Genomic DNA, 25,849 nt, shown 5'->3' with positions numbered 1-25,849 from the left:
ACTAATTGGGATGCAAGTTTTATCTTTCTTAGGCATAACAAATGTCCAAAGCAGGAATTGGTTAATAGGTCCTGATGCTTTTCATCTAAGCTATAGAAAACTTCATCGATCAATTTCATTCTACATCTATTACTTATCTTCACGTTCACTATGTCTTCATCATCCATTTTTCCTATTGCAAAATGCAAAACAATAATTGAGTTAGCAATCTTATTTCTCAAAGCAATCATTTACCAAATTATTGGACAAAAATAACGACTTACAAGCTATTTCACGACTACACATAGAAAGCTCCAAGGCAACACAAAATTGTAGTAAAGCAATGAAACATTGTCAATTCAACCTCAAACTAATACCTTAAATGTGTCACAACTCTATAGTGCACTATGCAAAAAATGATTTACAAGTTAATATCAATGATTTGATATATAAATTGCTTTAGATAGTGTTCTATATACATGACTACTAACACACAAAAGAACCAAATGTCAAACGTTATCGGTTCATTTATTCGAAATTAGATAAATGCAGTAAAGTAAAGCATGAGGCCAACTCATATAAAAGTCACAAATACTACCCACTACTACTGTTACTACCAAAGTGACAAAATTTGACATTTCTAGAATCATTTTGACATCTCATATCAATTATGTACAATTTTTGTTCTTTATATACTCGAATTATGCACAACATTTCTACATGTGTAAAGATTAATTTTATGAATAACATGTAATCATGTCTAAAGTTAAAACCCTTTTGATCAAATCCCCAGGTCCAACGATTTGACTTCCATAACCAATCCTAATTATCAAATTGGAGACGACAAACTCTAGTGGAGTTTTCTTCCTTATTCATTTTCATCTGGTCTTGTACTAATTAGTGATTTTTAAATCAAATCATCACAAGGGTTGGTTATGTTAATGCTAAAAAACTATGGAGTAAAAAATGAGGAAGGGACATACTCCACATTATAGAAGAAAGATTAAAACTTAATGAGTAAAACAGTTGAGAATCACGTGCATAAATGACAAAATTATTGTTACCTTGTTCCTAAATATTTAGAAGATAACAATTTCATAACACAAATGAAACATTGCAATAGTGGAGTTCAAAAGGGACCTCATGCATCCCCTCCGCCACCAGCCACAAACCCCCCTTTTTTCTCAAAAAAATAAAAGCTACCATTTCAAAGGCAACCACTTTCATTTCTCAACATAATACATAAATCTCCTCACATTATAGAATCTGTACCTTAAATTTGTGTTCACCTTCACAGCCGCAGTAGCAAGAGAGGAATTTCCACAAACTCGTAGTTCCAAAACAAAGTCTTCGAGGCGGCAGGGGGGTCACTTCGCTCGCCTATGCTCGTCGTGCTCTTTTGCCAGGTTGATTTCGTGAGGTTTGTAGTGGATTTTGTGTGAGATTTTCTCAAAGGGGAAGAGAAGAGAGACGTTAATTTTTGAATTGGGGGAATAGGGTTTTACCTGAGGAAGAAACGAGGTGAAAAGAGGGAATATGGAAAGATTTTTGTGTTAAAATGTGAAGGATAATTTGGTCATTTTATTAATTAAACTATTTTGATTTTTTTTTCTCCTCTTTTGTATTGGTCAAAGGCTATTTCACCAAATTCATTGCCCAGTCCGGCTATCTGGGCAAATTCCCCAACTAATAATTGTAAAAGACCAAAAATGTCTTTTCATACCCATCTACCCCTGCCTATGCAACCCAACATTCATCTTCTTCCCCAATCCTCCATCCACCCCTACCCTAACGGCAACCGAAAGTGCAAATCTGCATGTAGTAGACTTTACGAAATGATTGAATCTTTGAATCTTACTCCTTACCGAATGGAACCTGTGCAATATTGACTTGAAAGCTCGACGGCCTGGACAAGATCTCACATCTCTTTAAATTACTTTTTGAAAAAATATAAATTTGTCATTTTGCGCATTTAAAATTTATCAACAAATTTACCACTTTACCCTTATGAAGTGAGGAAAGGCTGTTTTGCCCTTTTAAAATTATTCATTTTGACATATTTAAGTGGATTCAATGGCAACAATAACAAGATGGATGTCTTTCGCATCTCAAAGGTCATATATGAGTTTTTTTGTTAATCTGAAAGGATATGGAGTATTGTGCGATGGGTCAAAGTCCAAAGATTTTTGCATCAATAAATCTAAAATAAAACAATTTGTCTACATGTACACGGGGGTAGGTCCAGGGATTTTTGCATCAATAAATCTAAAATAAAACAATTTGTCTACATGTACACGGGGGTAGGTCCAGGGATTTTTGCATCAATAAATCTAAAATAAAACAATTTGTCTACATGTACACGGGGGTAGGTCCAGGGATTTTTGCATCAATAAATCTAAAATAAAACAATTTGTCTACATGTACACGGGGGTAGGTCCAGGGATTTTTGCATCAATAAACCTCTACACTTACATCGGGGTGTCAGTTGACACCCTGGTGTACAAACCCCCTCACAAGGGGGGGGCACCGATTTTTTTATTCGTCATGGGCCCCTCTCTTGTAATAGGGTCGGTCAACCTCGGTATACAAATAGAAAAATCCAAAATAAAATGATCGAAAATTGTATCACTTAAATGCGACTACTATAATTATCTATGCTTAAGGGATGGATAATTATATTAGAGAAATAAGACAACACGAGCACAACAAAATGCGAATTTATATAGTTATTTCTTCTTTGAATACCTCATCCAAAATCCAAGGCTCCATAATTATCTGTGCTATATGGTCCCATTGATTGTAGCTCCAATAATGAAATTTCACATGTACATTATGAACATTCTTATGAATACCATAATATACATGTAGAATTATCCTTGTACAAGCACGGTAATGAACTTGAGTTGTAACTTTAGTAAATTATTTATTGAAAACAACTCTTACGTTACTGTTAAATAATCTATTTATGGGACAAATTGTTAAGGCTCTTTCTGATAGTCAATTCATTCCCTCATTGGATATCATACATGTACGTACGCTGTAAAGGATATGTATTGGGGATATGTTGAAGTAAATTGAGCAATTTGAGCCCCCTTTTTCTCTCTTTTTTTTTTTAGGAAGTTAATAGATTTTAAAATAATGACTTTTTGGAGAATATGTGATTAAAATGCAAGAAAATTTTTAGATTTACATATAAAATTATTTTATTGAATAAATGTATGGTTGAAAATGAGTTTAAGGAAAGAAAAGTTTTAAGAAAATGGGACTCAAACAGGAGCTAGTAAGCACTTAGCTATACCATATGATCTTGGCCTCGTATGAAAAGATTATTGACAGAGATATTATATTGCGTTCACGGTATCTTTAATTGGTTGTCTTGGGTTGCCTCGAGAGATCTTCTGCCACATTCAAGGTATAGATTATTAAGTCGAGTTGAGTTAGTTCGACCTGATGTGCATACAATCTCGTCGTTGAAGGTCCACCTCATACAATTTAAACAGTGTCTTGTGATGTCTGATTAAGGTCTGGGAACTCTATCCTTGACCTTGTTGGAATGTATCGTGTCTTTTAGCGAGTGTTGGATAGGTATTTTGAAGTGGAGGCGAAGGCGGCGCATTAGGCGTTAAAGGCTTTATATTAAGCCTTTGAATGATTTATCATGTGGACGTATTATCCTACGTGGAATCCACTTTGGTTCCAAGTAAAGTGGAGGCATAATAATTGTCAAAATAAATAACGTACTTATTTTTTAATTTTGTATATTAAAGAATACTTATTTCAAATAAAAATTTCAGTGCCAAGCTACATGAAATAGAGGAGCAGAAATAACTATTTTTGGGAGCAAACTCTAAACGAATATGAACCATATGAATATAAGTCATGGCTTAGAATGATATATTGCTGGGAAAATTAGTGATTTGTGTAAAAAATTTTCATAATAAACATATTAACATATATGTTTCAACTATAATCATAACAACAATAATTCAATAATAATATAAACATAAAATAGAAGTACAGAAGAGTTAGACAGAAAGCAAGTATTGCGAGTTACGTAGAAGACATTGTCCTAAAGTCGTGTTGCCTTCCCTTCGTGCAGATTCTTTCGGCACTACACGACTCCAAGATAAAAATCATGTGACTCTCCTTCTATGGACAAGGCCACAGGGAGATAAAGAACAAGCTTCACATCAAGTTGTCACAAACTATAGAAATATAGTATAAAATGATTAGAGAGTAATATGAAAACACTAGAGAGTATTTTTGGTATTTGATTTGTTGTGTGTCAAAGAATGTGAAATTCACCCCTTGTAATAGTAGAAAAATCAACCATCTCATTAATAGAATTCAACATAGGTTACAAATATAATAATGAGTTTCAATCTTTTGTATTGAATCTAAAATTAAAACAAAAAATGAAAAATTAAAAGAAAACTAAAACTGAAAACTTGAAATTAAAAAACAAAAATTAAATTTTTAAGATTCTATTGAAAGTTTTATAACTTATTTTCCAACATCCCCCACAAGTTTTAAAACTTTCAAAATAATTAAAATATATATTATAGTTGCAACATAATATTATTTAATAGGTGTAGGTGTTTTTTGGACTTGAACCTTACTTAGAGATAATAATTTCCATTTGAGTGAGCCATAATGGATTAAACCTTGAATTAGGTCATTTCGGTCAAATTTCAATTGTTCCACACACGGTAACGATTTAGGCTCAATTCATAGCGGTAGCGTTGTTATTGGCCATGTGCTATAATCTTGATTCTGGTAAGAATCTCTAGAGAATAACCCAATTCCATAGCCACGGCCTCGTGTCAACTCTTACATAGGCGAGTCCTCCAAGAATGTGTGTGACCCACACCTTAAGAGAATTCTCGCATCGGTACTCATTCAGGGTTAAACCCTTCCTAACATCACATTATTATTAGCATTATTAACATAGGGATGAACACAAATAAGTAGTGCTATTGCAAGTCACGTAGTATGAGTTGTTTCTATCACATTGAACCTTCTTTATGAGATCTCCAATCACAAAGGTTGGGTTATTTCTGGACGTGACTCCCTTATGGGCTTAAACTTATCCCGTTCGATGATTTATGTATGTCCATTTCGGACTACTATATTCATGTCCCTCTTGGACAATAAATTGGTACCATTGATTTGCAATTCTTCTTGCACATCTGCAAAGTCACCTAAGAACTTTTCTAAAATGTTAATATCACATATAAGATAACTTCATGAATTTTTTTATATTGACTAATTTTCATATTGACTTCTAGTATCATGGTTGGACAAATACTACAATTGAGCTCTTTCACTTCACCTGCAATCGTCAACTTCAATCTGTACACTTTGCTCAAAATGTCAAATTCGTGATAATTATAATTAATCACGGATACAGTACATATATTCGATTTTTTTTTTTAATATCCCCACATTCCAAGGATTTTAAGTACTTCCACTTGGACAACATAATTAAGCACAATAATATTCATGTATCACAAAACATTAGACAATAAGAATTAGAATTAGCATAACCATGAAATATCAAATATGGTTTATCAATATTAATCTAAGTAAATGTGCCTTCATAGGAATAAAATAAATCTCAAATACAAAATAATTGCATTTTTGTACTCCATATTAACAAAACATAGTGCCAAAATTTAATTAGACCATAAACTAATTTTCAATTATGGTAAATCAAATATTCAGCAAACGAAATATTCTTTCGATTAAGCACAATCACGTGAAATTCTAGCAAATATAGAATATAGCCCAGATTCATCGTCCACACACATTCATTTTACTAACTTAAAATCATAGGGGCTCATATAAAATTTAATTATTAAGATATAAGCTTTCAAAACTTAATCAAATTTAATTATTTTAACGTCAAAATATGAGTTATGTATCTGAATTGAATAAAATCACTATTATTCACACGAGTTACAATTAAATATTTTCTAAAAGGATAATTAAACACATTTGTGAGTTAAAGCTTTTAATCATTTGTTCAAAATGAAATCATAGAGTTCCCATGTAAACAGTGTAATTCATCCAATTCATGTACATGACAAAATACTAGTTTTGGTTATAATGTACGATAATAATATCTCACTTTATATTTAGACCAAAATTTTCTCATTTCTGCCATTTAACTATCCACGTTAAAAATTAGAAACAATTCCACAAGAATGGCAGGGAGTACCATTTTCTGTTGGAATTATGAGAATAAAAGTCATTAGATCAATTCAGTATATAATATATTTATAAGTTGTCTCAATTGCATCCAAATGTATGTACCCTTTGAGCCACGGAATAGTATAAGTACTCACTTAAGTTTTGACTAAGTATGAGATTTATAGCCATGAATTACAGCTAGACTCGTAGCTCAAAAATATTGGATAATACAAAAAGTAGATTGAGTTCACATATAGCAAACTATATACTTTTATTTATGTTCAAATGGGAACCATATATAGATATTAACATTAATCAAATTTTGTACCTGTAGGGATGTAAAAGTAGGTTCACCACTGTTGCATCTTAAATAAACAACTGCAGATATTAAATCTTCAACAATAGATTGTGTGTTGAAGAGAAATTGGGATAGGCGCAAGAGAAATTGAACAATAATTTTGTCAAATTTCAATTCCACATAAAACAGAATTATTCTCAGTAATACTCAAGTAGAACTAAAAACTACTGTTAGATAAATCGGCCACAGAATATAGTAATGAAATTTTAGAAAAAAAAAAAAGGCAAAACTGTGTGTAGAAAATCTTGGAAATGGAAGTCTGAGATGACTTTTGCTGACAAAGTCAATTAGCATTTGTTCATAATCAATAGCCGATAAACACAATTAAGAAAATCAATGGAGGATTTTTATTGTAAAAGATATTCATGGATTTTTTTCCCTACTAGAAGCAAGCTTTTACGTCATTAGATCATTATTTCTTTTGCCCACTCCATCACTATGAGATAAATACGGAAGTTAAAGGAAAATACTATTAACATTAAGTTCATGAAAACTAAATCCAAATGTATCAAAGAAGACATATACATTATTGACTAAAGATCACACTTACGATTTATCTAAGAGAAAAGTTTATTTATACACAAGGCACACATTAATCAAGCATCACATGAAATACTTCACTGTTTAAATATTACCATAAAATCATCTACACACAAATTGTAACAGGACTTTAAATTGTTGGGAAAATTATTGATTTGTGTGTAAAAACTTATCATAATAAATATAATATTAACATATATGTTTCAACTATAATCATAACAACAATAATTCAATAATAATATAAACATAAAATATAAATAGAGGAGTTAGAAAGAAATCAAGTCTTGTGAGTCACGTTGAGGTCGTTGTTCTAAAGTCGTGTTGTCTTCCCTTTGTACGGGTTCTTTCGACACTACACGACTCCAAGATAAAATTTATGTAGCTCTCCTTCTATGAGCACAATCATAAAGAGATAAAGAACAAACCTCACATCAACTTGTCACAAACTATAGAAATATAGTATAAAATAATTAGAGAGTATTATGAAAGAGAGTAGTATGAAAACACTAGAGATTATCTTTTGTGTTTGATTTGTTATGTGTCAAAAAATGTGAAATCCACCCATTTTTATAGTAGAAAATTCGACCATCTCGTTAATAAAATTCAACATAGGTTACAAATATAATAATGAGTTTCAATTTTTTGTATTGAATCTAAAATTAAAGCAAAAACTGAAAAATTAAAAGAAAACTAAAACTGAAAACTTGAAATTAAAAAATGAAAACTGAATTTTTTAGATTCTATTATATATATATATATATATATAGCTCATGCTACTATAGCAAGGAATTGAACTTAAAGATTGTCCACCGAATATATTTATACACGCTTTTACCATAGGTAATTTTTATAAGTAAAATGTGATGAGATTTGATGTAAGAATGCATGCTAAATCACTTTATTGAAGTACATTAATTTTTTAGAAACCAAAAGTGCGATTAAGCAACTGTTTACGAATTCAAATTTAGCAAATTTCGTCCATATTAAATACATAAAATCGCATTTTGTTAATTACCTTCCAAAAATAAGACATTATTATTTGATATTTTTTAGATAGTCTGATAAATACATGTTCGTTAGAAAACCCGCAAGCATACGGGATCGTTGTACAAGTAATAAAATTTGTGAGTTAAGAGTATCATTCTCGCGAGGAATAAGGTCTAATATCTAGTTCAGTAACTTTTATTAAATTCGAAATAAAATAAAATAAAAAAAGTGGTTTGTGTATATTTAATACTAATCCTAAACTAATAAAATAAATAAAATATTGAACTAATATGTGAATATTTGCATTGGAATCGTGAATCTCCCTACTGCCATTTAATTCAACTCTTAATTCATAATTTAGTAAATTTATGCATTCAAAATAATCGATAATCCACTTTTATTCAATATTCTTTCCCGAGATATATTTAACCTATGTTTAACACGATTTGATTCTATTCCTAATCTGAATTCATATAAAAAAACATGCATTGATTCACATGATTTATTATACATGATTAAACATGTCATAAATATTATTTCTAATACCTATTGTCTATGTGTTGATTTTACCACGTTTTAGGCTTATTATGAATATTCATACACTACAACAAGTAACTTATTATTTAATTGGTGATCAAACAATCAAATAGTCCAATGGAAATGCGAAATCAATCAAGAAAAATCATGAAATACTGAATGAATTGTCTTGAATTAAAATAAACCAACAATAGGATTCATCGTTCATCCGATACAATGAAAAAATTAGTCTAACATTCTTATAATTAAATTATACAAGAATTATTGGAAAAACATCACCCGAAAATAAGAAAGATGGAAGAAGTAGGAGAAATCCACGTTCCTGGCTTAAATCTTGAAACTGGCTATGAATATTCAAAATCCTTGTATGATTCGCTTTGAATTGATGTATAAACTTGTTATTGCCTCCAAAATATGTAAAATATGATGAAAAATTAGGTCTAAGGAGGTCCTCCACGTTTTGGGCGTGTTTAGGCATATATAGGATGTCAACATATTATTTCCATGTAGAATTTTATCAGAATAAGGAAATTGGCCTGTCATAGAAAAATTGGCCCGTGCTCACGCGCCATATAGTTCATTGCGCGTGCACCGATCAATGATTTTATTCTTAGGTTGGAGAAAAAAGGGTGGTGCGGGCGCACCATTGCTGGCCTCGCACGCGGCGTTGCTGTATGCATTTTCTCTAGAAAGTTTCGCTAATTTGGCCATAAATTTATCTTCCAAACTCTAATTGAAGTGATTTAAAGTGAATTAGAAAGCTTACTCAAAGACCTACAATTCTTCCTGAAATAAAAATTTTTCAATTCAAATGTTTGCTATCCGAAAAATTGGTTTTAAATTGAGGCAAAAATTTCGAAACATAACTTCTTCGACTGAAAATTGATTTGTGAAAATGTTTCAACTCTATTTCATTCATTTGACCTCCAATTGCATCCAATTGACATCATATGATCTTCAATCATCGTTTTGTGATCTGAATCGACTATTGGATGTTTACACTTTGGTCCCCAAACTTTAGAATTCCTTCATTTTCATACGTTTTTGTTCCTTTATTCCAAATCCACCAATTTTTGCATTGATTTTAACCTAACAAACATAATTAACACAAAATTAGGCTGTAATTCATTCAAATTACTAACAAATACCTTAATTTAATGGCCTAAATAAATGTATAAAATAATCTTAACAATACACTATTTGTCAAGGGGACCATTTGTCTATACACCATAGTTTCAATCCACGTGCCATTGTTGTACCTACCATATGACAACTTCAATATAATGGAAATTCATAATAATGAAGTCCTTTTTTTAATAGATTTCTGTTGCTAATTTCTGCTGGAAGTTGCACCACATACTGAGATTCAACTCTGTACAATAAATTCTTGTCAATTTCTTTTTTCTTGAATTTCTTTTAAGAGTCTTCATCAATACAATGAAGGTCGGGAATTTTTATGATATCCCACTTGAAATTGACATAGATAGTTGTTGTTATAGTTAAAGAGAAAATGAAAGGGGGGAGAAGAAAGTGATCCAAGAGGAGGTTTCCCTTTCGAGTTTCAATATCATTTACAAAGTAACCACATATAGAGTTTAGTTGAATAAGTGGAGAGCACTTGGACAGAGAGACTGAGAAAGTGACAATTGCTTATTCTTAAAATTAGTGCTTTGAAGAACGAAAAGGAAGGAAAGCTCTTCATTCATCCATCGCAATTGTTTATAAAGATGTGTTTGTTATGAGTACTCAAGTGCATTAACCATGACAAAAGATAAAGTATTAACTTTATTTGTGACACATTTTTATTTATAAATCAACGATTTGACCATAGAAATAATGTCTCACGTTCATTTGTACCATGAATGGTTATCAATAGGTACAATAATTCAAATTGCACTTTATTCAATATTGTACTTTAGCCCGTCAAATTTTGCATGGATCGATATTTATGTGGCAACGTAATTGAACATACTTTCTCTCAAGCAAGTGGGGGTGGGGTACTACCTTTTGTCAAATCTTAGCTGAAATTTGGATAATATTATGAATATTAATTTTCTTGTATTATTTTAACACCAGGGACGGATCCAGGATTGGATCCAAGATCGGGCTACTATGTGGACAAAAAAAATTATACATATAAAATCTGGTTTTATACCCCAAAAAAAAAAAAAAAAAACCTTTAAACAAAAGTTGTTGGGCCTGAGGGTGGCCCAAATCCGTCTCTGTTTAACACCAACTAAAATTTCTTCTCATGGGAGACACGATAACATGTGGCAAGAAAAATCTCTAGATTCTACGCATTTTTTCTGAAGGAAACACTACACATTCAGTGTGAACCCATTGACAGATTGACCCACTGCAACTGTCCTGATCAAGAGTTGGTGGGCCAATCCACCACTGATCTTGATGTTGCCAGCTAAATAGAGAAGGAATGATCCAACTGTTAAGGCAAATTTCCAGCACGTGGGCCCTACCACCAAAGCCAACTCCTAGAGATGATAAGGTATGGGCCCCACACCAGTGCAATTAATTTCAAGAAAATTAAGCCCCTTTTGATCCCCATTTTTGAGGTGAAATGTATTATAAAATAGTAATTTTTTGAAAATTGTGTGGATAAAAAATCAAAAAATTTTGAAATATGTGTATAATTATTTTATGAGAGAACTAAGAATATGTAATTAAAAATGAGATTTAAAAAATACATTCTTAAAAAAAAAAATCTCAATAAGGGTTAATACAATTGTCCAGAGTACCAAATTAGTACTCAATTTTTCAAAAGAAGCAATTTCCTCATCACCTCTAATTGCATTGGTGCAATAAATCTTTATCAAATCGTCGTGGGTTTCTCGTTTAAATATGAGTTAATTCAAATTTTTTTTGAATGTTGTACAAGTTGTAAAATCAAAACTAACTTCTACAAAATCGGATATATGAAGATGATAAGACTCGATGATGAGGAGTAGTAGTATCTTGATTGGAGTTCCATTTCGAGGAGTGTCGTCAAGATTGACACCTCACAATAGGGTTCCACTAAATGCATGAGCTAAGGGACCAAATGGAGGATGTCATGACACCGAAGGCTCTTGAATGTACCACAAACAAGTTTGTCAACTATTCAACAAGACTAAAGCCACTTAACCAAGCTTAAAAATAGGAGTGAAGAGACATATTGAAGTGTTAGAAAATGACTAGGTGTTTTTGTTTTAATATTTTAAACCGTTCAATCATGTATCGAATTTGAGCCTGAATGTATAGTATGATTGATTCAATAATTGACTTCAATCAATCTGATTGATTGGATTTTCCTAATAAAACCCTAATCACCCAAACATTAGGGTAATTCCAAATTAGAATAATTTAGTCAATCTCATCTTGCCATAAAACTTCTCCCACCAAGAAGAGCCGACAATTTAAAAAATGATTTTCAGATACATTTTTTGAATTCTTTGTTATTTTATGCATTATAAAGCTACAAACAACATAGTCTCATCAAGTGGTTCGGTAGGATCGACCATCACGTATCGATCAGATGTACCACTCGAGCTTTCAAAAGTTATTAATAGAGTTACATTAAAAAAAATAAAAAAAGGGTTAGAAAACTACCAAGAAGAGCTTAAGAATCTTTCACAAAGCTCATAAATAAACCAAGCGAGGAGCATAAAAATTATTGAAGGAAAGTGAAAATCCATATACCATTAAAAGTTCATATATTTTTTAATATATGGCAAAATCAAGCAAATTAAATAATAGAATTACATGTATCTGTGTGGCTAAAAATTCAAAATTGGCCGAAAAAAATGTCAAAATAGCAACTTTCCAAATCCTAACGTTGAAATCAATCTCACGATATTAAAGAAAACAAAGCAAAACTTAAATCTTCCCTCAAGATATGTGTTGTTAAATTACATCAAACTACACAAATGGGGTGAAAATGATGACCATTTCCGATAGCTCTTTATTTTGACCATCTTTTCTAAAAAAATGAGTTTTTAGCGTGAATTCATTTATATATTCAATATTATTGAGACTCACTCACGTGAGATTCAGATTCATCGGGATTGTTGCCTATCCGATACTGATTTGGCCCAGTAAGCATGCCAAGTTGCCCTTCCATCGGGCCACCTCTGCCACCGCCAGTACTCGAACCTAATTGTTGACTAGGCCATAGTGCAACGGGAGTGGGAAAATTCATAAAATGTAGCCCACTAGACATAGTACCTCTATACAATGCAGCAGCAGAACTGTTACTAATTGAAGGAAATGTCCAAATGGGATCACCATTCATGACTTGGTTATTTGAACCGGCCATCGGCTGCCGAAAATTAGCCGGAATTGAAGCATGGTTTGCCGGAATCGAGCCGGTACTCGACTGCAGAAAATAATTTCCTATTTGATTCTGAGATTGCTGTAATTCTTGCTCCAGCCTACGCTTTCGCCCTGTACTTTCCTCAGTTTCCATTAACTCTAGTGTATTCTCTCGAAACTCCGGCTTAGCCTGCAACAAATTAGGGTTAAGGCTTGTCGACTGAAAGTTCAACATCGTCGTTGGGGGATTCTCTGATGATAATCCGATGCTTGGTAAAAGTCCTCGGCGTTGTGTCGTCAAGAAATTCGAATCGAAGTACGTAGATCTTAATTGAGATGGCACTGATATGCTTGAACCTGAGCTTCGTAAACTTATATTAAGTGAAGTGAAGTTAGCCGGGATTGTACCGGTGCCAGTGACGGCAATGACAGCCGGCTCAGCTTGTTGAAGCAGCCATTCAATGGTTTCGCCATCGGACTTATGGCCGAGTTCTCTTGTGAGCTGAAAAACCCTAGCAGCACAAAGTGCAGGCATTCGGATTCGTCGTCCACGTCCATCGACCTTGGTATGCCGATCTTTTGTTGTGGTACGCTTGGGTGGCGGCTTCTTCGATGTCTCGTTGGAGACGTGGTGGCTTGAGGAAGCTGTTGGTGGTGGAGTAGTAACGCTAGGGTTTAATGTATCGGCTGCTGCGTCGGAGATGGCTAGAGATGGATAATTTGAGGTGGAGGAGCTGGCTTCATCTTCTTTCTTCTCAAACAATTGGAATGGAAAGTTGTGCCGGCCGCGGTGGAGATGATCATCACCTCCTTCCATGATCACTAGCAAGAAAAGGAAAAAAAAGAAAAAGAAAAAAGCCTTATTTCTCTTTCCCTTTCTCAAAAAAAGGTTCTTTAACTTAATTCTCTGTGTTTGTATCTTTTGTATCTCTATAGAATGATCAAAATATATGTACTCTCTCTCATTCTTTAGATTGATGCCATGGAATTGCTTTTAGAGACAGGGGGGATAGTTAGGAGGAGAATCGAAGCTAAGTAAGAAAGATAATGAGTATGAATTATACTAGTGTGGTGTGCTCTTAGAAAAAGCAGACATTCGGAAGTGAAAAGAATATGAATCATGCTACAAGTATAGAAAATTTTGACAGACAATACATAATGAGAATTAATTAGAAGATGAAAAAAGAAAACAAAAAATAATCCAATCATCTGCGGTCAAATCAGTATTGGTAGGAATTTTGTTAAGAATTTCTTATATTTATGACTTTTTCCAAAGACAATAAGTGCTTTTTATTGGGACCTTGTTATAAGTTTATATATTCATTTAAAAAGAAATAAAAACATATGACCAGACTTTGACGTCACTTAAATTGCGATAAGATTGACATTTTAGAAAGTTACAAACAGTCAAATTTCAAGACCAGTTTAATTTTTCAATCTTACTACATGTACATCAAATATTATATAATGATTTTCATATGATCATATGACACTTTATCATTGAACAATTTAAAATACAGTCTTTTTTCTTCCAATAATTTCCCTTCAACTCATCATTTGTCACTGCTTGTGGACAATTTCTTTAGGTAAAGTAGATTAATTCTAATTTTTTTTTGGTTATATACAAAGGGGTGAAGGCTCGTTTGACTGTACCGGACAGAGGCTTTGATTCAGAGCCCACGTGGGATGCTCCTTTTTTATGATTGAATCCATAGAGGCAAAAGGTTGCCAGGTTGGGTCCCAATCCCAAGTCAAAAAAATTTAAAGAGGAAATTACAAAAAAAAAAAAAAAAAAACAAGGAAAATAAAAAAAAAAAAAAAAAAAAAAAAATGTCCATTTAGATATAGTCATTTGCAAAAATGTTTAAAATTTTTCAATGTCCATTTTTACAATTATTTGGACGAGTACCCTTAAATAGCTTCCATGAGAAGCTACATTAAAATGATCTCGACATTTCAAAAGTCGTCTTCAATATTTGAATCCGTTTATATTTTAAAAATACACGTCAAATCGCAATATTAAATGTTCTCGATATATTAAATATCTAGAATAATATTTCATTTCGAACATAACATTTCTCTACACTTTAAATGTTGTTATCGACATTCTGTGTTTAGCATTAATTGTGATTTGACATGTACAATATGAAATTATTTATTCTTTCATTAAGGATAAAATAGAGAATTTGATATCAAATTTGATCATTTTTGTAAAGATCATCAAAAGTGGACATTTTTGGATTGACATATGTAAAATTGGACATTTTTGCAAATGCCCCAAAATTAAATTGAGAGTTAAAGAAGTGTTGCGACACATACAGAAAAACTTCCACATAATTATTACAGAATTCCACTCGAGAAAAATCTTTTACCGAGATAATAACTCTAAAGATATTGATGATCAAAGGTAGGAAGGAATGGATCCCACACCACCTTATTCATTTCCTCTTTGCCTTTGTTCTGGACCTTTCCAATGCTGGATTATTATGGCCTGCTATTGAAATAATAATAATAATAATAATAATAATAATAATAAATTACGACAATAAATCTGTTTCTCTCAACAACCAGATCTTTTGATTTTTTTCCTTTTTTTATTTCTTTCGCTGCATGGAGCAATTTTATGGCATTTCAACTTTGACGTGTTTATAAACAATTTACAAACACTTAAATCATTTTTTATTCACACTTTTCAAAAGATTCACAAATATTATCAACTTATCTATAGCTCATTTGTACCTATCTATAATTACAATTATTTACACACTTTCAAAACATGCTTGTCTATAATACATAATAGGAAAAGCTTAAATTTTAAAGTGATTGAACATACTTTTCATTCACGCATTTAGTAGGACTCACAATTTTTCATTTACACCTCTTCTAATCCACAACTTAAAAAGCGCTACAAAATAAGTACAGATAACAGAGGGATCATAGCTCAAGATGGGCAGATCTTGTATGCCAACCTTGACAACCTTTTCAAGACAAGAAATATGGTATGACTGCAAGAGTGGAAGCTATTGTTAATGGCTTTATATCCATGTTCGACTACCATACTTTGGGCAAAAAGATAAAAATAAAAAACAAAAAACGAAATTCTTTTGAATTTACATGTAAAATATTTAATTGTGTATATGTGTGAATCAAAATGAGTGTGTTTAAAAGAGAAGTTTGAAAAGTATGATTATCAAACAAGGCTATGTCTACAGTTCAGTCTATATTGCACTCGGGAAAAGATACAAACTATAGTGATACATGTACTATGACTAGCAAATCTTTAATTTTCTTTTCCAACAAGAATACTCCCTGAAATTTTCAAAATAGCTTGATCAAACATGTAATGAAAACTCCAAACCGTGACAAAATATAGCCATGCAATCAATTCATCAATGAGAGAACAAAGAAAAGGTCATGGCGATGAAAGGCTAAGGGTTAGAAGACCACCAAGTGGCGGAAAAGATCACTAAAGGAGAAAAAAGAATAATGAAAAATGTCAACAATCATATGCTCTTTTACTCGCTTTCTTTGCCAACCTCGAACCTCTTTTACAGATGCCATTACCAGAGCACTGCAAGTCTAAGAAGAAAGAAAAACCAAGTAGTTACTCGTCACCATCTTCAACTTCATCATCCTCGCCGTTCTCTTCTGAGCTATCACTACCGTTTTTCTGCAGTGACATCTTAGATCAACACTTGCTACAGATAGTAACATACAAATAAAGATAGAGAAGATAATGGATCAAGTAAATTTCTCTCAGTTGAAATGATTCACTTATTGCAGATGCTTATATATTTAGTCTGGATGTCAATTTCAAGAATCACACAACTAAACAACCTCACTCCCAATATGGGGTTCCCCTACTAAACTTAACAGGAATTCCAGGCTTGGTACGAGAATCAAACACCATAAAGAGCTACGAGATAAAAAGAAGTTTAAATTGTAAAATTTGATCCCACTATTTATATGTTCAAGACCATAGTCTCCCCTCTAAGCAGGCAACAAGCAAGAAATACACTAGCGTATTATAAATCCATGTATAACTTCTCCATCATCTATATTGAACTGTATAAGTTCCTGCAGAGCAGTAATTTTCTTCAATTACCTCATCATCGCCATCATCCACGTCAAAATATTCTTCATCAGCCTCCTAAGACAAGAATACAGAGACCACACTAAGAATATTAAGTAGTCACGCAGGTTGGGCTCACCATAAACCTCAATAAATATTTCAGGGAAAGTACAAAGAGGGGCAGGAAAAGAATTTTACATTGTTAAAATAAGTAAAAGGATTTGGCCACAGATCGTTCTTGATTATCTCAGCAACCTGCAAAAATAAAGGTTAAGAATATATATATATATATATATATAAAATGACCATGCCCATAGACTGAATTATACCTAAAGTCCATTCATGCTTAAGACTAGATTTACCTCATCATGTATCTCCACTATATCATCTTTATGCTGGGTGTCACTAAACCAGGTAAAGCAGCTGCAAACAATGTGGCTTGAGCAAAAGAAAAAGTGATAAACGAGAATATACAAGTACTTGCAAAATGGCAATGCAATCTAGTTCAAGAGAATCAATGCAAAGATTAAAGCAAGTAGAAAGAATATCCAATTATAACATATCACGATCACGAGCCCACAAAGAATAAGATAAAACAGAAATTGCACACTACGATCATCATCGCAGATGCTCTAAGATAAAGCAAGTCAACCCAAACCAATGTGATATATTTATGCACATGCACAACCCAAAACACAAGAGTCATAGTGGTTCCCACACTACATCCCTTGTCCTTTATAAAGCAGCAACAATTTATTACTCCCAAGAAAAGAGTACAAGGTAAAGTACATATAAAGATACAACTGTCCCATGACCGAGAATTAAAGGAGATAACACAGAACTATGTACATCAGAGCACAAGGATGCATTCTAAGGAAAACAAAGAAGGCATATTGTAAGGGTGCATTCATGAGGACTATAAAATCCATAATGAAAATGGCACAACTCATGAGCACAAAATCTTAATGAAAACATTCAAGCTGTTTGCAGCAAATTTGGCAAGTACACCCAATGATTTCCAGCAAAGAATTTTGCAGATGATACTGTTCAAGTACCTATTCTGGAATACAGATACAGCAGAAACAAATCCACAAATTATTTGAAATGAAAGAAAATTTCCTGTACAAAGATGGTTCTGTTATTTCTGATGTCATCATATTCTTTCAAATAAACACTGGCATACTTGAATGCAACCATAATGAAGAAATAATAATAGTTCAGTATCAGTCTTGTTAATGGCCCCAAATGACCATAGCAACCTATTTGTTAGGATGAAGTTGCAACCCACTCAGCAGCCTAAGTTTACCACTTCACGTGTCAGCATCATTACCAGTCCTAGAGAAAATCCACTAGACTCCAAGTTGCTAAAAACATTGCCAGTATAGAGTACAAACTTGCATATTGCAAAAGTACCTAGTGTTGCAATTTATTGAACTCAGTTCCATTGCACAATATAAAACAAATTAACGTTTAAAAGTGCAATGTCACAACCTTTCCTCAGAATGAGACCGCTTGTTTCCTTTCGTCTCATCAACACCATTTGGCATTGCCTTCACAGGAAACATGATAAGAAGCTTTAAAACATGGAACTTAGAGAAGTTGCCAGACTCAGGGTATGACGATATCAAAACCTACCATGCCTTCTTTCCACTTAATGGATTTAGAGCTTATTTTTGTTGTTCCATCCTCGAGGAAGATAAAAGTCTTGGTGAGTTTTGAATCTTCAAAATATGGATTGGGTTTGAAGTTCTGAGGGGAGAGCAACATTGAAAATAGTAAATTTTATACAGACCTCATACACTATAAGAGATCAAAACAGCATATTCCCACGAGTAAAATTCTACAATAGAAAGAAAAAAGACTCACAAATGTAATTGAACAACCTGATTTCAAGTCTTTTGATTCTTCCACTTCGAGGGAACTTAAATACTTGAAAATCTGGCATCAAATCAACTTGTGTCAGATTCAAGACCAAGCACAACAGTTAATTCCATAATAAAACTATTATTATGTTTTCTTAATTTAGAGAAAGCAGACTGGCAAAAGATGAACCTTTTGGTCTTCTTCAGTTAAAAGTTCACTAAGGGCAGGATGACTCAGAAACTGCAAGGGAAGGACACTTGTCATTGAGGAAGGATAAAACACTTTAAGAAGTGATGAAGACTTGCAAATAGCAAGAATGGGATCACTTACTGCAGTCATCCAGAAGTCCGGAATTGACTTTACGATGTCATTTCGCTTATCATAGACAGGCTTCCGTTTCTCACTGTACTTCTGTTCTATTTCCAAGACTTTTTCACTGGCTTCTTCATTCATCTGCAAGCAGTGAAAATAGTAATTGACATTTTAATCTCTTCCATTTTGAAGTTCAAAGGCATTTCTAGCATAACTAATAAATTATAACAATATATCAATGTCTCAAAATAAACAAAATTCATGCAATTCCTTAGGTATTGTTATCATGAATTTCAGCCTCATCAAGATCACTTTTGCTATGTACTGGCTTCTAGATAATAAATCACAACCGCAAAACAACTTGGAAGTGATTCTCCATTGCTCAATGCAAAGTCTAGTATTTGATTGATTAATTATTACAGTTACAAAGACATCATAGGTAATAGAAGTATCAGATAAGGTAGCACTAGTTTCAAATTCATGCTCATTAATATACTACTAGGCAAATGTTCAACGCCAATTATATCGTTAACTTCTTGCAAAAGGGAAAAATGAGCAAGAAATAAATTGAAAATCACTTTTCTAAATTTCAATTGAGCAACGCTGTTTTGATTAGTTCTAAATTTAATAACATATTAGAATTGAGCAACTTTCAACATCTATCATGGGAAAAAAATAATAATGATAAAAATAAATAAATAAATATAAATAAATAAATAAATATATATATATATATATATATATATGGGTGTTTGAGCCACATTATTTTGGTAATAATGCATTCTTGAATAGTGTATTCATGAGAAATATATGGTTAAAAAATAAGGAAAATTTTTTGATCTGCGTATAATATTATTTTATTGAAAAATGTGTAGTTGAAATAATGTCAAATCACTGTTTAAAAATGAATTTTTTTGAAATAATGTGGCTCAAACACCCCCATATGTGTGTGTGTGTGAATTTTTTTCCAATTCTAGGTCCTAATAACTTCTGGGTCCAAATAATGGGGAAAAAAATCAAAAGTAGCAATCTTTCCTTAAAAATCTCAAATTTATAATATAGAAGGAATTGAATTTGAAATAGGTAATCAAAATTCATAACGAGATTAATAACTTTTTCTCGGTCCTCCTCACAAAAACTCAAATAACTCAAAAATAAAAAATTGAAATTAGCAAAAAAATTTCTCTCAAAAATCTCTACTCTTCTCTCATCGAGAGAAGGAAATTGAAGTAGAAATATGAAATCAAAATTCATAAAAAATTAATTAAAAAGATTTTTTTGGGGTCGTCACAAAACTCGGAAAAATGAAAAGTAGAATTTTTTCAACATGGAGAGAAGGAAGCTGAAGTAGAAATAGGAAACGCAGCACAAAATTCATGATGCAAAACACATTTGGTTAATCCTATCAAAATTTATAATGAAATTAATCTACTTTTTTTGGATCCTCAGTAGTAAATCCAAATAACTCGGAAAAATTAAAATAAGCAATTTTTTCTTAAAAATCTCTACTTATCTAACACAGAAGAACATGAAATAAAAATTGAGAAAAAATTATATTTACCTTTTCAAGTTCGTCTTGGGCCTGCTGGAGCTTCTCAATGGAGAGGAGTAGGTCACTATCAATGTGCTCTGTCGCGTTGTTTTCTTCGAGTTTCTGCTTTTTACCTTTGTCAACTCCCATTTTCCTTCAAACCCTAGAATTTTACAGTTAAGAAAAATTATTCCGCTGCTGTTTTGAGAGCTCTGCTTAAACCCTAGATAAACCCCTTTTGTTCGGTTTATATGTATAGCAAATTTATAGCGAGGGAAAGCGCCTCAGTGTGACGGGTGAATGAAGAGTACAGAAAAGTAAAGGGGGTCGCCTTGGCCCAAGGGCACAACTTGGAAGGCTTGGGGCTATATAGTTAATGAAGGGAAATGTTATTCGCAGTTGTTCGCTACGTTAGTCATCCTAAATGGTATACAGATGGTAAGTGATTGATTATTTGATGCATTAATATGGTAATTTTTTGTTCACTCTTGTATCAAATAATCACCTACCATGTGTTTGTTACGTTGGACGACTACTGTAATAAGCGACGCGAATAACATTATTCATTAATGAGAGGTTCGATTTCAAATGAATTTTATTAGCGAGTAAAATAGTCAGATCCAAAGTTTTTTGTTTTCATAAACAAAATTACATGTGTGTACTCACGTATAAGTTCAACAAGTCTGCGCGTGAGATATCAAGCATCGGATGTTCGTACAGCCGTATCCACAACTCCTTTACGGCCTCCGTAGCAAGAAATGATATATTCTGTTAAAGAGAGTCCTTCGCATTCTCAAGATTCTTATTCATCCGCTTGAAATTTTCAAGTTGAACCAAGCTATTTTGAAAATTTCAAGCATGTGCTCGAAAATAATATTCCAAAGCTTTCGTATGTTCTTCATTACTTGTATGGATAAGATCTATATTATAGAGTATATAACTTCGATCATAGGGATCAATTTCTAGTCGATCTCGCTATCAACTTCTTGGCCTAAAAAAGTGTAACTGATATTCATGTGATTGGTTTAACATGTATTTTCTTTTATGGTTCATATTTCGGATTGGGTTCATCCTTGTGATAATCAGATGAATTGAGTTGTAGACATGAAAGCGTAAGAACTCAATTGTTTACTTATTAATCCACTTGAAATTTTCAAGTTCGATATATACATGTAATTAATATGAAGTGTATATTTCGTTATATTTCAACATAACTTTACATAGTTTAATCAATCATTTTTTGTTGTGTATGGATTAACTTTTGTACTAACCAACATTGATTTTCCTAACCTCTGATAAACAGTGCACCAAAAGCAGTCAAAATCAATGAAAAAATAGACAACAAGGTACTTAGGGTTTTGAGAATTTAATAAATGTGTCGAAGCCTCCGTCCTCCAAATTTATAAATAATTTATAATGAGATATAGTGGGATTAACAATATGTGTTAGTTAAGTAATAATTATGAATATGTGTTTGAAATTAAGCATGTGTTTGGATCTCATTTAAAGAGATTTTGGCACCATAACACATTTTGCTACAGGAAATGTGCATTTAAAAATTGAAAACTGTCAACATATTTGTCATATTCATATGAATATCAATGGAACCGTTGAAATGTGAAGGACCAAAATACCCTCTTTTGATCAAAGAAAATTATGCAATTACCTAGAACCCATTAATATATTATGAAAATAGAATGCAAGGGGTTAAAAAGGGATGTAGTGCATATTGTACTGTGCATCTAAAAGAAAAAATCAAACGGAAAACATCAGGTGTCATAAACTTTTTCCTATCTTTAAACCAAGGGGGCTTACAGGTGGAAAAAAAAAAGATTGCAAAATGCAAAAAAGGGGATCGAACGGACGCTTAGTTTTGAATTTTCATTAAATTAATAAATCATTTTACAAATTTGTATCCAAAGGCTAAAATAGGGCTTAATTTTACTTTTTAGTTGTGAGATCTTTTCCTTGGTGTCAAACGAGCTAGGCATGGTAGGCTTAATTTTACATTGAGATCATGAATGATCCAAAAGATCTTGCAAATCTTGAAAAGCGTATCTTGTTCAAATCTTGTAAACCAAATCCCATGGCCCATTCCCCTCACGAGGAAAAACTTACTAGAGGTTGCTTGCATCTTAGCATACCTCCTGGTTAGGCAAGATAGGACGAATCTTAACATCTCACAATCTTTAGTTGCAAGATAAGATGTGAACCTACTTGTCTGGAAGTGATGTAGTACATGTTTGAAAAAAGTTAATAGTAAAGGAAAAACATCCGAATTTCAGATTGGCCCATAGAACCATTCTGAAAAAATGACGACAAGACGAACAATACTCAGAGCCATGTTGTGATGTACGATGGATTCCGACCATTCGAGTTTGGTTAGGACTTGAAAACTAATTTTTTATATTTTGGCACTATTTTTGTCATCTAGTTTATTTAAATTTTTTTTTTTTTATCAATTTTAGTTTGTATGAATTTTGTCTTCATTAATTTTAGTTGTTTTAAATTACGTTTCCATATAAACCCTTATAAATAAGGGGTTATTTCGTTGTTTTCATTATCGTTCATTAATAAAATTCGAGAATTTATTTTTCTTCATAATTTGGTGGATTCCAAATTTCGTGTTTTAAGGTTTTCGCTTGAATTCCTTATTTCGCGCTACGTCAGGAAGGAAGTCAAAGAAAAGTTATAAATATACAAGACATGTTACTTTATCATATTGTCTCAAATAAAAGAACAATAGAATATCCTCATGTCACGTGGAGGAGGACCACTTCCACATATTCTGCCATTAAAAAGTATAAACAAAATCAAACATATTAGTTGAATGATAACAATTTTGTAATTAGAAAATAATAATACTATCTAACACAACTATCACTAAAACATCACTCTATGTGGTATCTAGGTGATATTAATGATAATTCCAATTAGACGTGATGTTATGAAACTCATTTAAATGAATAAACCATATTTTGCCACATTGTGTAGTGTTTTAGCATCGATGATGCTATATAACATTACTCATTAAAGAATGACATTACTAATACGTGCTTGACGTGTGTCCAAGAAATACAAAATGTCCAAAGTACCATTAACCTATCTTTCCTGTAAATACTCCATGCAACATGAAGGAAAATGAATGAAATCAAGCCCTGAGTCATATCTTCATCTATTTTGTTTCTTTTGCACTTTTATTATATTTTTCGGCTCTAACTTGACAGTAGGAGTGAAAATAGTGGCTGAAACACCCTTTGCAAGCTAGATAATGTGTATGTAGGTTTAGAGATTGACATTTTAGGGGCTGTTCTCTTCGTGTTTCAGTTTTGAATTTTGAATTCATTTTGGATTTTGTATTTTGAGTGCCCGTTTTGAAATTGCTGAAAATACGTTTTCTTTGTCATTCTAAGAAATTGTTTTTCAAAATATAAAAATGAAAAACGCGTTTACTTTGTAATTTTGAGAATAATTTCTTATAATATTTTATTCAAGAAATATGATTATTCAATAATTTTTAATAGTTTAATATTAATATAGTATTAAATAACATATAAATTTTGAAATTGGTGAATCTTGAAATATTTTTTGACAGATATAAAAAGCACAATCTAACTAAATTTGGTAACACAGTTCAATAGATACTATTAGAACTTTACGTGTCAAGGCAAAATAAGCATACACTAAACAAAATATAAAGTACAAGCTGCATTTCATGTGATTCGCCCATACTACTTTTTTCGACAATTGAATTCAAATAAAGAACATGGAAAAATTACAAAAGCTCAGTTTACTCGTCGGAAATAACCTCCTGATTACTTCATACAAAGAAAATATATACGTATACTAAGGACTACATACAGATTCACACAAAATGTAGCATTCCCTTGTGACACGATTGGCCAAAAGCCAAAGCACTTTCACATAAGAACACGATATCAGGCCCAAACCACAAGGGGTCAGACAATGCAATCAAGAATGCATGAGCAGGCCAACACCAATTCCCCCACCAAGGCACATTCCAAGGCCTATTCCTACACCAACCCTTACACCAGCATTGAACCATGTAAGTTGCCCATCTTCACCATGGTACATGTCTTTCGAGTAATAGTTGCATTCAACTTTCCCATCCGTTTCATACGCATCCATGTCTACATCTGTGTGCTGCAGAAAAAACCCGAGGGATATTAGTAACATGAGACAGGCAGATGACATTAAATTATTTTCTTTGTTTGCAACTATATGTCCTTCATCATACTTTGAATGCATTGCTTTTGCAATCAACCAGAACACTCTACTGCAGTGTTATTTTTATAAAACAATACATAGTTCACAGAAAAGCCTTAGCATAGTAATAAAATAATAAGCAAGAGTTCAATACAATAACTTTTTAAGTAAAAATTAAATAAATCAATGAAACATCAATTTGCTAGCAAAAAGCAAACCATGAAATCAGATTTAGGATGTAAAGGGAGAAATTTAATGTTACTTTATAACTTCAAGGAGTTAGAACTTCCATTATTGCTTCCCCACACGCCTCATAATATGATATGTGTCAAAATTTGAATGGTATGAGAATCTTGGCACAATAACTCAATTCGGGACTAGTTCAATGGGCCAATCGTGTACTTCTCTCAAATATATATATTGAGTTGAGTTTAGTGATGCTTAGGTTCTGGCTTCTAAAATTTGACTTGGGAGTGCCACATAAATGGTGATCATAACTAGCTTAAGAATATTGTCGACACATCCAGTAAGCCTACTCAAATTTGATATTCAAGTTAAGAAAGCAGATCAAAAATTTCAATTATGACACACCAAGCATGTTCATACTCAGTTGCACTCTGTCTAAATTCAAATTAGCTGCATGAATTATTTTACACCAATTTGTTCAACTAAACCCTAAGTCCATGAACAGATCTAATGAAATCAAATCATTAAAAACAATGTCAAATTATATTATTTTGGTCTCTCCTCCCTCCTAAAATTTTAACATGCACTATATTCTTCACCTAGCTTCGTCAATTAAAACCATGTAATCAATCTATTATGTTTTAGTTCTAGAAAAGAAACTTCTAAATCCAAACAACTTCTCTAAAATTTTAACATGCACTATATTCTCCACCTAGCTTCGTCAATTAAAACTATGTTATTAACAAGTAACAGGTAGGAA

At 32.4% G+C, this 25,849-nt stretch overlaps 2 protein-coding genes across 2 annotated transcripts; both read right to left on the bottom strand.

Annotated features, from left to right (window-relative positions):
* Window positions 1-12,442: 12,442 nt before the first annotated feature.
* On the bottom strand, window positions 12,443-14,000 carry LOC111388384 (transcription factor TCP14-like). The gene has a single exon (XM_023013067.1). It carries the CDS (start codon window positions 13,713-13,715, stop codon window positions 12,612-12,614), a length of 1,104 nt encoding a protein of 367 aa, XP_022868835.1. The 5' UTR covers window positions 13,716-14,000; the 3' UTR covers window positions 12,443-12,611.
* A 1,495-nt stretch (window positions 14,001-15,495) lies between these two features.
* Window positions 15,496-21,012, bottom strand: LOC111388345 (NAP1-related protein 2-like). The gene is made up of 10 exons (XM_023013025.1): window positions 20,707-21,012; window positions 19,164-19,286; window positions 19,023-19,073; window positions 18,837-18,908; window positions 18,606-18,719; window positions 18,462-18,520; window positions 17,333-17,393; window positions 17,169-17,225; window positions 17,004-17,048; window positions 15,496-16,568 (listed from the first exon to the last, which is right to left on the bottom strand). The coding sequence occupies exons 1-10, from the start codon at window positions 20,824-20,826 to the stop codon at window positions 16,503-16,505; spliced, it is 768 nt and encodes a 255-aa protein (XP_022868793.1). The 5' UTR covers window positions 20,827-21,012; the 3' UTR covers window positions 15,496-16,502.
* Between the last annotated feature and the right edge of the window lie 4,837 nt (window positions 21,013-25,849).

This window comes from Olea europaea, unplaced genomic scaffold (assembly GCF_002742605.1).
Source record: "Olea europaea var. sylvestris unplaced genomic scaffold, O_europaea_v1 scaffold489, whole genome shotgun sequence".
Lineage (NCBI taxonomy): Eukaryota > Viridiplantae > Streptophyta > Magnoliopsida > Lamiales > Oleaceae > Olea > Olea europaea.
Note: the sequence above shows the minus strand (reverse complement) of the source record. Positions and strands in the feature narration are given on the sequence as shown.

Bases quoted from the DNA above. Each gene is read 5' to 3' on its own strand.
- LOC111388384 (XM_023013067.1), bottom strand. From the start codon at position 13,715: ATGGAAGGAGGTGATGATCATCTCCACCGCGGCCGGCACAACTTTCCA.
- LOC111388345 (XM_023013025.1), bottom strand. From the start codon at position 20,826: ATGGGAGTTGACAAAGGTAAAAAGCAGAAACTCGAAGAAAACAACGCG. The intron at 18,521-18,605 runs GTAGGTTTTGAT...TTTCCTGTGAAG, and splicing joins TTAAGTGGAAAGAAGGCATG to GCAATGCCAAATGGTGTTGA. The intron at 17,226-17,332 runs GTAAATCTAGTC...TTATTTTTGCAG, and splicing joins TAGTGGAGATACATGATGAG to GTTGCTGAGATAATCAAGAA.